Below are 12,415 nucleotides of genomic sequence, written 5' to 3'. Positions count from 1 at the left end.
ATTTAGGGGAACACAAGAGGGTATATAACGTGGAATACAAGGATAAAGTGAAGTACAGGTAAATCAAGGTTGAACGTGTGGGGTAAAAGGACTTTTGGATAGCATTAAAATGGAAAATGAGGAAACACCATTTGAGTCATTTAAAATTAAACTGGACCAGAATACTGGAGAACAATCTTGCAATTGTCATAGCGTTGGCTAGACAACCAGATCGAAGCTTCAAATTACAGAATTCTCTTACTTTGCCTATTAAAAAAAAAGGGATAAATTGCTGGCTTTTCTGTAAAACCTTCAGTAATAAAACCATTAGTCTCTTCTTTGCTTCATTCTTCTTACCAAAAACAAAACAAAACAAAACTGGGCAACAGCAACTTTAAAGACAGTCTACACAGCAGAGGCAGCATTACTACATCTAGCCTTACGGCAGAGAATTGGCACACACTAGTCAAAATAATTCTATATGAGCATCCTCAGACGGAAAGCTGGTGGCTGCAAAGCTAAGTCCTTTGACCGCACCTTGGATGTATGCCAATTATTTGCCCCCAGTCCATCAATACAGATTGCAGTATCCTATACAAAAGCAGACATTCTCTTTAAAAGCAAATGAAGTTTAAAGTGCAATGCAACAGAGTACTCAAAAACAAGAACTAGTATTGGATGCTTTGAAAAAGTGTGCTCTTTTTGCCTATCAAGTGGACTTCAATTTTATAAGGAATCAAATTTCACAGCTCCTCCTTGTAGATCTACTAAAAACTCTGCCTAGAGAGATAAAGCAATATAAATGCAATGTTGTATTCAGCAGCAAATGGTATGGCTATATTACACGAAGATTTGCAAGGTTTACATGTCTACATAAAGTTAGCTATTACCTGTCCTGAATGTTCTTCCTGACAATAAGAAAGTAGGATTTGATAAGTCGTTCTATCACTTCGCAGTCTCGTTGCTCACGGGAAGAGAGTCTGCGTGCAACAGGTACAGGCTACAGGAAAAAATAAAGACAATCTTATTTTAATGTTTACAGGTTGATTTTATTTAAAACACTTCACCTACTTTCGATAGCAGTGTGTAAACTCCATTCATCTTTGAGCTTGATTCCAACTGGTCTTGCAACAAGTGTTTACTCTCCCCAAAACAGAACTACAGATGTTTTGATAAGTCAAAAACATGAGCCTGAAACTGAGCGGAGAGGTAGTACAAAGGACAGGAAATTCTCAAGAAAACAACCTCTCAGAGAAAAAGGAAGGAGTGATTTAATTTAATCAAGTGACTTTAGTTTTTACAATAGCTCATGGTTCCTGACAGTGAAAGTGATTGTCCACTTGATCCTGCTGAAGTCTAGGGCAATTTTGCTACTCTGACAAGAGATTAATGCTATAAAAAGATTAATGAAGTAGACAAATAGTCCCTTAATTTAGATGGGTGTGAAAATAAGTCAGTTTCCCCCAGTTTGTTCCATGAACTAAAGGGAATGGAAGTGTTAATGGCAGAGGACCTCAGAAGGTATCTGCCTATCCATATGCCAATAATAGTTTTGTATTCTACAAGTACAGAATTCATATAGATTAAAATCCTGTTTCCTGTGCCTGAGATAATCAGGAGAGGTCCAGATATATCATCTCTTTCACAACTCACCACATCCAACAGGTTTACAGCATGGCCTTTTTGAGGACTGGCAGGTAGGACTATAACTGGTTTGGATTTTTCCTCCATTAATAGTTCTTCGGCTTTTGAGGGTTTCAGCATTCCTCTCCAGTTGCCTGTTCCAGGTTCTTGAGTCACATCTCCCACCCCAGGAGCAGCCTGCAGAAACAGGACAATGCAAAGAAATACTGGTCAGCCAAAACTCAGGCACTGCAAGGCAGTCTCCTGTGAAGCTTACTACTACCACCACCAGGTGATCACGCATGGCTCACTTTATTTCATTCTTTGCTTCCAACAACTCTACCCTCTCTCCAAGCTTCATCTTGGGTGATGGACTGGGGAGGACACATTCAATTCACTGTGACAATGTTGAGCAGTGTCAGTGTAAACAGAGTACAATTTTTCAAATATGCGTAATAGGCTAACTCCCATTTTAAAAAGTGAATTAGGCACTTCAGAGCTTAAATCCCACAAGTCTCTGAAACTTGGGCTTATGTACACTGGACCTTTTCCAATATATTAAACTATAATAATCATCATAATATCTTAAGAGCTATAGTTATATTGGTATAACTACCCTGCCTGGATATTCTTATTCTGGAATACAAGAGTGTCTTATTTTGGTTTTAGCTTACATTACTCCCGAAGTGACATAAGCAACACCAGAATTCTGGAATACGAGTGTCCCTAGGGGGAGTTACACTGATATGGCTATAGTGCCTTAAACTCACATTCTCCCTTACAGCACTTCAAGATTTCCCATGTAGATCAGGCTTTGACTCTTAAGTACCTAGTTCATTTTGAAAAATGGGAATTAGGCTCCTAAATCACGTTGGAAAGTATTACCCCCTATCTTGTAGCAGTAGGTGCCTTCAATAACTGAAAGGAGTAGCTTTTATTTAACACATTTGGTTCGGTAAATATATTTCTACGCAACATAATTCTGAAAGGTTTGAACCCATTCAACAGATTTTCTCTAGTGCCTCAATTCAAATAGAAGCAAGAACAGTCCTTTACAATAACAGTTGTAAAACCCCACGCATTCAGGTTCCCAGGTATTAAAAGCTTATGTGTGTGCCGCAAAGCTTTAGGGATCTGTCTCCAAGAGACCAACTGCCCAGCCCCTCCTTGTGCAAGAGCTGGTATACAATGGGACATAAACCAAAGTTAAATAATCCAGATCAGCAAAACAGAAGGAAATCTCCACCCACTGGGAGACAGGCAAGAACTGGCATTCTCAGCCAGCAGAACTTCCCTTACAGAGAAAGGCTGTTCTTCATCTCCCAGTAAAAGGATGCAACACCCACTCTGGGTCGCACATTAGGGACACTGGATGAAAAAGTATTAGTAGGTGATACTGTTGCATTACTTTGAAGATTGTTAGTTTGAAGGCTACATTGCTAGATGCACCCATATTCACAGAACCTGATCATCCATCCCACCACTCTACAACCCTACCGTCTGTTTTATTCACCCTGCTCATATACCTTTGACAAAGCTATTACTGTTTGTGAAGAGAAATAAATTTAAATCTCATAGTTGAATCACTGAGAACCTTGAAACACTTCTTATATCTTGTTTCAAGTACATGTGGAAAACAAGTCAAACCCCACTTTCTGTGCTCATGATTAAAAAATTAATAATTACCAAAGCTTGTCATGGGTCAAAAGGAAACTACAAGCAAGCAAGCAAGCAAAAAAAAATATATATATACACTCAAGTTAATGATGAATCAATCTAATCAGAAGACAACTCAATTTTATATCTGAGCAACTCAACTGTCGGATTCAAACAGGTGTTTTGGGTTTTTTCCTAAACACAACTGTTAACAGGTAATGTGCATAAAACACACTGATTTGAATTTTTACAGTCGTAATCTTAACCACTAACAAAATAGGAGACATTAAGACAGACAAAGACTTAAGAAGGTTCATTACATTTTCTGCTAGTAGTAGGACTGCTGCCAAAAATGACTATCATCAGATTAGGTGCTAAACCACAGAATATGGCTTCATAATAGTAATCTCTAAATGCACCCCATATCCTTTCAGCACAGAATCAGTCACATATATCACTGTCCAAAATATTTCAGAAACAATCTCCAAGACAGACTACATTTTGTTAACACACTGAGAAAGAGTATTAAGATTAGCATATAGCCTTATCAAATTTACAAACACAAATTTTATACAGTGAACAGCAACGTGCTTGAATTCAACAGTTCCCCTGTAATCAATCCTGCCATCATAATGCCTAAGGAATACACATCACTAGTACACAAAGCCTAGTCTAAGAAGAGCCGTTTTCAGCTTTTGTTTAGGTGACCTTGGTGGATTAACCCCCCCTAAATCACTTGCTACTGTGTACAGATAAAACTCCAGTTTCAACTAGAATTTATTTTAGGTTCAAACTCCTTAATCGGGGCTGGGCGGGGGGGGGGGGGGGGAAACACGACGATACACGACAGTGTCTTTGCATATATACATGCATCATCTAGCACAATGGGGCATGAAGCTCCTGTGATAGCAATATTCAACAGCAAACATTCCTGCCTGTAAAATGACGACGACTAGGAGGTGAAAGGTTTTTCACACAGATGTGCTGTGAAAACAACAAAACAGGCAGTACACTGGAGCTGAAATGTAAAGAGCCATTGCAAGATGTATTGTACAGATACAAATAAATTGGTTAGCAGGGATTATTTTTAAAATGACAAAAAGGGGATTCAGCTAGAACAGATCCTAGAGAGATTCCCTGCAGGCAGCAGGAGACTCACACCTTTAATTTATCTTCTGCTTTCTTCCATTAAACATTAAGATATATTAAAACACAACTTGACAAACATGCTCAAAATGTTAGATTACAGTATGGTAGGTGAACAGACTATTTTGGTGAAACAATTTCCTGCAAATTATGTCTCTCCACATTTGCACCACAATTCACTGCAAACAAATACGCAGATAACGAAAGCAATGACATTTCTATCTGAGTGTACCGCATACATTACCTGCCCTGTACAATCTAATGAAATGTGAGTAATGCTAGGCAACCTCAGCACTACAGGACACATGATCTGACAGATGCAGAGGACACTGCATCATTGACAAAACACTATGTACATGAACTACTTTTTGTACTATCCAAGGTGAACCACAACAGGATTGAGCATGCAGTGCTAATAGGAAGGATCAGGACAGACCTTGCCATCAGCCTCAGCAGAAGCAGCAGTAGAGGTCTCCTGGGAGGCAGATGTCAATGCACCTGGAGGTTTAGTAGACTAAAAAGGTAAGAAATGCAGAAAAAAATCAACTAAGGGTAGACACTGAATGTGCCTAATACAGTCATACATTGTTCTCTACTAACATCTCAGCTATCCAGAAAGACATTTTTAACTTGTAGATTTACAAGCAGCCCAGCACGAACAGGAGAAGAATCCCAAAGGCCTTAAAAAGCAGCCAATTAAAAATTAAACACTTCCGGCTTGTTTGGCCTCCAAACTGTCGTCAATTCCCACGCTGCAGATTTAAATTTGACTGTACAATGAAATAACAGAAAAGCATGATGTAATGGGCATGATCAAACAGCATACAAAACAAGCTCTGTACTGCTGCTTAACACTCCCAGTTCTTCCACCAACTAGTTCACACAGATCCTAGGTTGATCCTATAAAGTAATATTGGATACATTTTGAATGCTTCTCTCACTTGCTTAAAGTTCCGTTCATTAACTGTTTTTTAAATTACAAATGTCAACAATTCCTGCAAAGCTTAAAACAGTATTTTGGAGACTCATGAAAAAGATGTTTTGCACCAATCTGGGCTTATTATAATTTCACACAACACAGTGCATGGAACACTCTAAAATGACATATTGCCCATTTTCACAACTAAGTACACTTTTCTATGTCACTCAGTGCTGCCTCGTGCACTTACCAACTTATCTTGAGAACCTTGCAAACCTAAACGAGCTGATGGGATACAGCTGAAAGAGCAGTAATATAATAGTACTGGTCAAAAGGTTGGAATTGAATAGACAGGATCTATGTCTAAGCCTGAGAATAAACTCATGCTACAGCTTAATTTTCTTCTTCCAGAGAATAAAATGCTGCATTATTAACTGTAGCTCTAAAAGTGACTTTGAAAGTTTGAATCATCATGTTGGCTTTGGGATCTTAAAAAAAAAAAACAAAAAAACCCACCATTACACCATAGAGGATTAAAATCTCCAGATTCTCCCTCAAACCACATTTAAGCATACAAGTTATGACCCACTTTTTTTTTTTTAATGCTTGCAAACACATTAAATCTCACCTACTTAACAAGATGCTCATGGACTATAAGTGTGTAATACAGTTCTCACACTTTGGATCAAAGATTGTGCATTAAACAATTTTTTTTTTAAATGAATATTCACTCACCTTGTCTCGTGGCATAGCAGAAGGCAATTCTCGGGCTAACCTGTTACGCCTTTGCTCCTTTAAAAAAAGCCAGCAAAAACCTTGATTATTTATCATTCTAGGTCAAGGCGCATTCAAGCTTTATTGCTTCAGGGACAAGAACCTAAACTGTAAAGACTGATGCTAGCAACATGTGTCTCATTTATCGCAAAGTAGCTTGTATCCCACACTATGATGTTTTAAATCAAAACCTGTTAGCTGGACAAGACAGTTTTGAAGGATTAAGTGGCCAGATCTAATTTGCAATATAAAATCTGAACTGAACAAAGTGTTCAATGCACAAAGTATTCAAGGCACAGATCTTTGCAGTACACTCAAGAAATTGAGCTTCTAAGCCACAGACCTTAAAAACCAAGATACAGCTTGGATCAGGATGGATTCCCTATAGTCTTCATTATGAAGTGTGTTTATAAAATAATATCCATAAGGAACTGACTACTAGAGCAGCATGGTCAGGCTGATAATTACTAGCCCAAAAGAAAGGGGGGAAAGGAGAGACCTTGCACTACCTATAGAACAACAAAGTAGCAGTTGAAGCAAGTCAAGGTGAATAAAGAGAAAGATTGGACTTTTATGATGATTGAGAATAGATTGCTCATTAGAAAGGACAAAGCATTACAAACTTAGAAGAACAGATTTCAGACCCATTATTTTTTTTTCAGAAAATGTTAGAAAAGGGGATTTTGTATGCTATTCAGAATTTGTATAAGATACCACAGACGTTTACATGCACTGACAGAGTCCTTATTCCTGCAATAGGATCATCACAGACAGACTTTGTTCCCACACTAAGTCAATGGGAGTCCACCTGCACAAATCTGATGGCAGAACTGTGGCCATAGGTAAAAGACTTGCCCCCAGCGAGCTTACCATTATATAATACAAAATAAATAATAAAGAGCATCAAAACATAAGCGACAAGAGGAAATATAAGAAGTCAATGGACGGTGAGAGATGTGGTTGGAGAAGTGAGAGAAGAAATCAATGTTAGGGTAGTGAGAAGTGGGAAGCCTCAGGATAATGGCCAGTTCTCAACATCTAAAAGGCTATTTTGTCTCTCAGAAATAGATAGATATTTAGGGGAGAAAAAAGCCAATCACCTGTGCTAAACAATGTACATTAGTTAGTATTGGCCTCTGTTCTGTGAAGTTTGCGTCTTGTCAATTAGTTTTGTTTTGTACTTTAAGTGGCTTTTGAAACACATGGAATTAGTATTTACAATGTATTATCCGAGTTTATTTCGCTTCGCATATTTTAAAAACATGCTATTTTAAGAAAGAATAAGGAATACTTACTGATGCCTTAAGAGACATGCTCCAGAGGAACACGTAAGCAATGTCTTAAGTTTAAATTTATGGGTTGTAATTATAAAGGTTTTCATATTAAGTATATAAAGGCACAGGACAGTTGTAAGAGTATACAATTTATGTTCAGATTTTTTTAAAAAAAAGGTTCAACTTGAGTCCCTTATAGATAATCAGGGCATCACTTAAAAGGCTGTGTTTTCCTTACCTCTATGTTGTTGTTTATTAACCCACAGGCATCAGCAAAGTCTGGGTGTTTCGTGTTGATATAAGCTAACTCAATGGCCACCAAATTATGAACCTAGAGGGAGAAAAGTAATTCATAGTTAAGATTTTATGAGTTGTTTAATGCCAGGAAAGGGTGTTGGACTGGCAACTGTAGAAACTGCAGTCTAATTATCCACAGTACAGCATAAACACCTACATCATAGGTTTTGCCCGCACTGCCCTGCTGTTGCATTTCATTTCTGACCCAAAAGGACAAATTCTTAGGGCAAGAAGGTAATTCATCCATCATGAGCTAAGTTCCCTATAAGCTGCATAGCCATGCAACAGCCTATTTAGCACCCTGCAGATGCTCAAGGAACCTGCCTGGGACCTGCCGCAGCCAGGGGAGGGGCAATCCCTACCCCTGCCCACATCCAGCCTGGCCCCCAACCTGCAGTGGCACCCCCACCTCTAGCCACCCGGACCCAGCCCTGGCCTGGTCCTTAGCATGGCCAGAGGAGTCCAGCCCCAGGTGCAGCCAGGGCAGCCCTCTCCTGGCCCGGACCTGCTGGGGTTGGGGTACTTATCCTGCAGTCCCAACCCCAGAGCTGCCGCAGCCAGGAGAGAAAGCTGGGGGGAGTCCTCTCTCCCCGCCATAGCGCCTGTGCACCCTGCTGCACCCCAAACCCCTCATCCCTGGCCCCATCTCAGCACCTTCACCCCCTGCAACCCAATCCTCTGCCCCAGGCCTGGGCCCCTCATCCTCGGCCACAGCCCTGAGCCCACACCCCCTGCCAGAGCCCCCACAGCCTTGCACCCCCACCCTCTGCCCAAGCCCTGAGCCCCTCATCTCTGGCCACACTACACAGCCTGCACCCCTCAGATGGAGACCGCACACCCCTGCACCACAACCCTCTGTCCCAGCCCTCAGCCCCCTCCCACACTCCGAACGCCTAGGCCCTACACATCACCTCCATATTGGTGCACATAAAATTCATTCCGCACATGGGTGGGAAAAATTAGAGGGAAAACTGATCAAGACATATTTAATCTTTTCCCTGTATTGAAATCCCCCCAATCCCCACAAACTGGCACTCTTGATGGTATTTTCAGGCAGACATCTGTCCACTAAGAATTGGACTAAGCTGCAACTCATTTCACACTCTTCACCTAACAGCTGCGACATAGTAACTTTCAATCACAAGCACTCTGCACCACATTTGAACCAGTAACCTGAAAAACTGTCCCAGAGTTGCTGATGCCATCCAGTGGTGCAACAACCCAGCATGTTTTTGTACAATAGTACTGACTACATCATTCTTTATTATGAATGGTGATCAGTCAAAACTACCATTACATTTAAATTTGAGCAATGAAATCAAATTACAAAATCCAATCCAAGACAACCCAAGCCTTATCTTTTACATTTATCATAGTATAATAAAAAAATTAGTTAGCCTAATTTTGGTTAAGAGAATACCATTCACTTTAGTTTGTGGCCAATAGGGAAAAGGCCCCAATCAGCAAGTAAATGAAGGCCGTGAGAATAAATAGTAGTTTTATGGAAGGGTGTATGATTTGAAAAGTAAAGTAAAAGAGCTCCAGTAACAAGACAAAGAGAAATTGTCTCAAAAGAAAAACCCACACCTTCCCACTGTTCTGCTGTGCAAGCAAGGATTAGGGGAGAGAGATGAGACAAGGCCTTGAAGGATGAAAAGTAGCAAGGAGACACTGCTTCAATCTAGTTTTTTGCTAAAGCTAGTAAATTAGCGGGAAGGTATAAATGAGGCCATGAATTGGGGTTCTTTGTCAGACCCTACCTGATCATGCTGGAGCACACCAGAGTGTGATGGTCATCTCTAGGTGTGGCCTATTTGTAAGTGTAAGTCCATTAATGGCTGTTAGCCAGGATGGGTAAGGAATGGTGTCCCTAGCCTCTGTTTGTCTGAGGGTGGAGATGGATGACAGGAGAGAGATCACTTGATCATTTCCTGTTAGGTTCACTCCCACACCTGGCATTGGCCACTGTCAGCAGACAGGATACTAGGCTGGATGGACCTTTGGTCTGACCCATTATGGCCATGCTTATGATGTATGGTGGTACATGCTATATTACCACTCCACAGCAGCAGTGTCAGTGTCTACATACTAATCAACTATGGAAGTGAAGTGAGTAAGTTTAGTAATGTATTTTTGTGCATCTCTGAGTCTGATAAGAAAGCACAGCTTCCATGTTATTAAGAAAACAGAAGCTAAGAGGTTTAAAATGTGAATTCTAGGTAAAATTTTTTTGAAGGGGAGGGGGATTTTTTTTTTTTTAAATTAGGCCAAGGTATTCAAAATCAGGAGCCTAAAGTTAGGTGCCTAAATATGGATTTAACTTCTATTTTTGAATATTTTGGTTTAATCTAATGTTTTAGAAACTTTAAGATTATATGGTAAACAAAAGCACTAAGAAAAGAAGTCACCAATAGAAACAACAGTTTGCTAGCAAGCAGGAATGGAATACAAGGTGGTAAGTAACAACACTAATTACCATTTCATTTGTAACTGGTAGCCTCTTACGCAGAAGACTGGTCACTACTTCAACTATGGCATCATGTAGTTTGGGAAACCTCAGCAATTCCTAGAATACAAGGAGAAAAAGCAAGGTAATAGAGTCAAAGTCTAATGCCACCATTAGAGTGACCACCAGATCATCTAGTCTGACCCCCTTTATATTACTGGCCATCAACTTAAATTGCCCTTAAAGTTGGAATTGTGATTACAGTTCTTGTTGATTTCAGTCAAAAGCAGGGTTAATACCAAGTCAATGAGCAATAAGAGTTAACAGCAGGGAATGCGCCGTTATCGCTTATAATTTTTGTAGCTACAGCTTGATATTGTTGTCCCACTAGGCACATTTGGGGGAAGATTTTCACAGACAAAAATGGCAGTCACCTAATTACAATTTGTGCCTTTGATAGTATCCCCCAAAGTAAATTAAAATTAGTGTTACATGCAGACAATTTGGAGATGTTGACGTTACCAGAGTTTACATTATCCAATTAAAATTGGTGAGAAATTTAGACAGGCAGAATAAAGTACCCAACTGGGACATACCAAGATGCTGGGGTTAACATTTCCATTAATGAATAGCGCTGTGAGATCTTTTATAGCCACATGTACAACAGTTTGGACCTCACTTAGGTCTCATCCAAAAATACACGGATTCCTACCACTGAACTGACTGTGCCTCTAAATTCCTTCCTATCTCCCACACAAATCTGCTGTGGCTTCTCTCATAAGCCTCGACGAAAGAGGGAGGAAGAATAAAAAGTTATTCTTAATTAGGGACTTTCCTGCAAGTCTCAGCCCTTCCCTGGTGTTGTGCCGATTCAGAATATGAGAAATTTCAACACATAGATAGGCTAAACTATCAAGGTTAAGAGACCTGGTAAGCAGGAGATTTTTGTGAAGCCAGAGCAGCATGAGTTTCTAGTAATCTGCTGTAAGCTCTGCTATCAGCAATTCATGGCTTAATAAATTATTCAAAAGTGTAATTAACTTACTTAACACTTTATTAAATGATCACAAAATACTGAAAATAGGAAGAATCTTACACATTTCTAATCATTTAAACCTTTTTCTAAGAGAATAAGAGTCTCTGAAAGCAACACTCTAAAGTTTTCCAATAAAAGTTTCTTCGATACATTCAACAATTATACATGGAGGGCATTCTGAGCTATCAGTGAGATGAGAATGGCATTTTCACGAGGACTGCAAAACCTGAAAATCAATTTTATATTCTTGTGGCCCTGCAAACATTAAGTCTAATGTGGGAAATGACAACTGAATTTAGACTGCCGCATTTAAAAATCAGTCTAAACAATCTCAACCATTGTGTTAACTTATGGCATTCAATAATACTACCCTATCTGCATCTCTTCTATCAAAACTAGAGCATCTGAACCTTATGGCCAAATCCATTAGTGCCTTATTAGAGTCACAAGCCAACAATGACAGTCTGCCCTTATGAATAAGATCCTTTGTATTCTGTGGGAAATGTGTACTTTCACAAAGCTGTTTACACAAGTCTAACTCTGTGACTTGTGTGTGTAAGTAATGTGGATACTGAATTTTTACTATAAAGGAGGCTGCTCAATACTGTTAGACAAGTCGCAATGCACTGAACCTGGGTCTTAAGAGTCTATGATATTTCTAAAAAAAATACTTGTACACATTTCTAAACCTAGTAATCAACCTCTGCTTTTACCTGTGTACTGTAATTGCTACAATGTTGGATAATCCTCTGCATTTCCTCATGAACCAGCTCCACACAGCGCAAGCTGGGCTCCTCTAAACGTTTGATTTGCCTCTTCACCAACAATTCAAATGACACTTCAGGCACGAACAAGGCAGGTCGGGGTCCCTAGTCGAAAAAGGGAAGAAAAAAGGCAGATACTTTTTGTGTGATAATAGCACCAAAGTGTGCTAGGTGCTGCATGAACCCTAAAGGGGCATTAGATGATGAATCCCAAAATTAAATCATGTTATTCCCACATCAAAATATTATGTTCAGATGAAGATAAGGTTGAGAGTATGTACCAGTAACCTAAGGGTTTAAAAAAACACTCCCCTCCCCCGCCGCACAGAATAATCCCAAAACAGCACAGAGAAGATATTGTAATTATTCAAAGCAATATATACTCATTTTCACACTGAGAAGCTCACTAGTACACAAACGCTGCACAAAAAAACACCCAGTGATGAACCTTGCCCTCAATCTACAGTTGATTTATAGGTTCAGAGGGGTAGATTAGTGAGA

General features: G+C 39.7%; 1 protein-coding gene across 4 annotated transcripts in view; it reads right to left on the bottom strand.

The window, feature by feature from the left end:
• DNM1L (dynamin 1 like) overlaps nucleotides 1-12,415 on the bottom strand; it is a 57,851-nt gene that overhangs the window by 6,814 nt on the left and 38,622 nt on the right. For 2 of the 4 annotated variants that reach the window (XM_030543637.1, XM_030543647.1), the window contains 7 exons: nucleotides 11,864-12,019; nucleotides 10,145-10,234; nucleotides 7,610-7,702; nucleotides 6,059-6,115; nucleotides 4,841-4,918; nucleotides 1,633-1,800; nucleotides 870-979 (listed from right to left, as the gene is read on the bottom strand). In XM_030543637.1, coding sequence (XP_030399497.1) covers nucleotides 870-979; nucleotides 1,633-1,800; nucleotides 4,841-4,918; nucleotides 6,059-6,115; nucleotides 7,610-7,702; nucleotides 10,145-10,234; nucleotides 11,864-12,019 — 752 coding nt within the window. The remainder of the gene's footprint in view (nucleotides 1-869; nucleotides 980-1,632; nucleotides 1,801-4,840; nucleotides 4,919-6,058; nucleotides 6,116-7,609; nucleotides 7,703-10,144; nucleotides 10,235-11,863; nucleotides 12,020-12,415) is intronic. The other 2 variants (XM_030543658.1, XM_030543668.1) reach the window with 1 other exon arrangement.

Source organism: Gopherus evgoodei, chromosome 1, assembly GCF_007399415.2.
Source record: "Gopherus evgoodei ecotype Sinaloan lineage chromosome 1, rGopEvg1_v1.p, whole genome shotgun sequence".
Classification (NCBI taxonomy): Eukaryota; Metazoa; Chordata; order Testudines; family Testudinidae; genus Gopherus; species Gopherus evgoodei.
The sequence above is the reverse complement of the archived record's forward strand: the minus strand, read 5'-3'. Positions and strand labels throughout refer to the sequence as shown.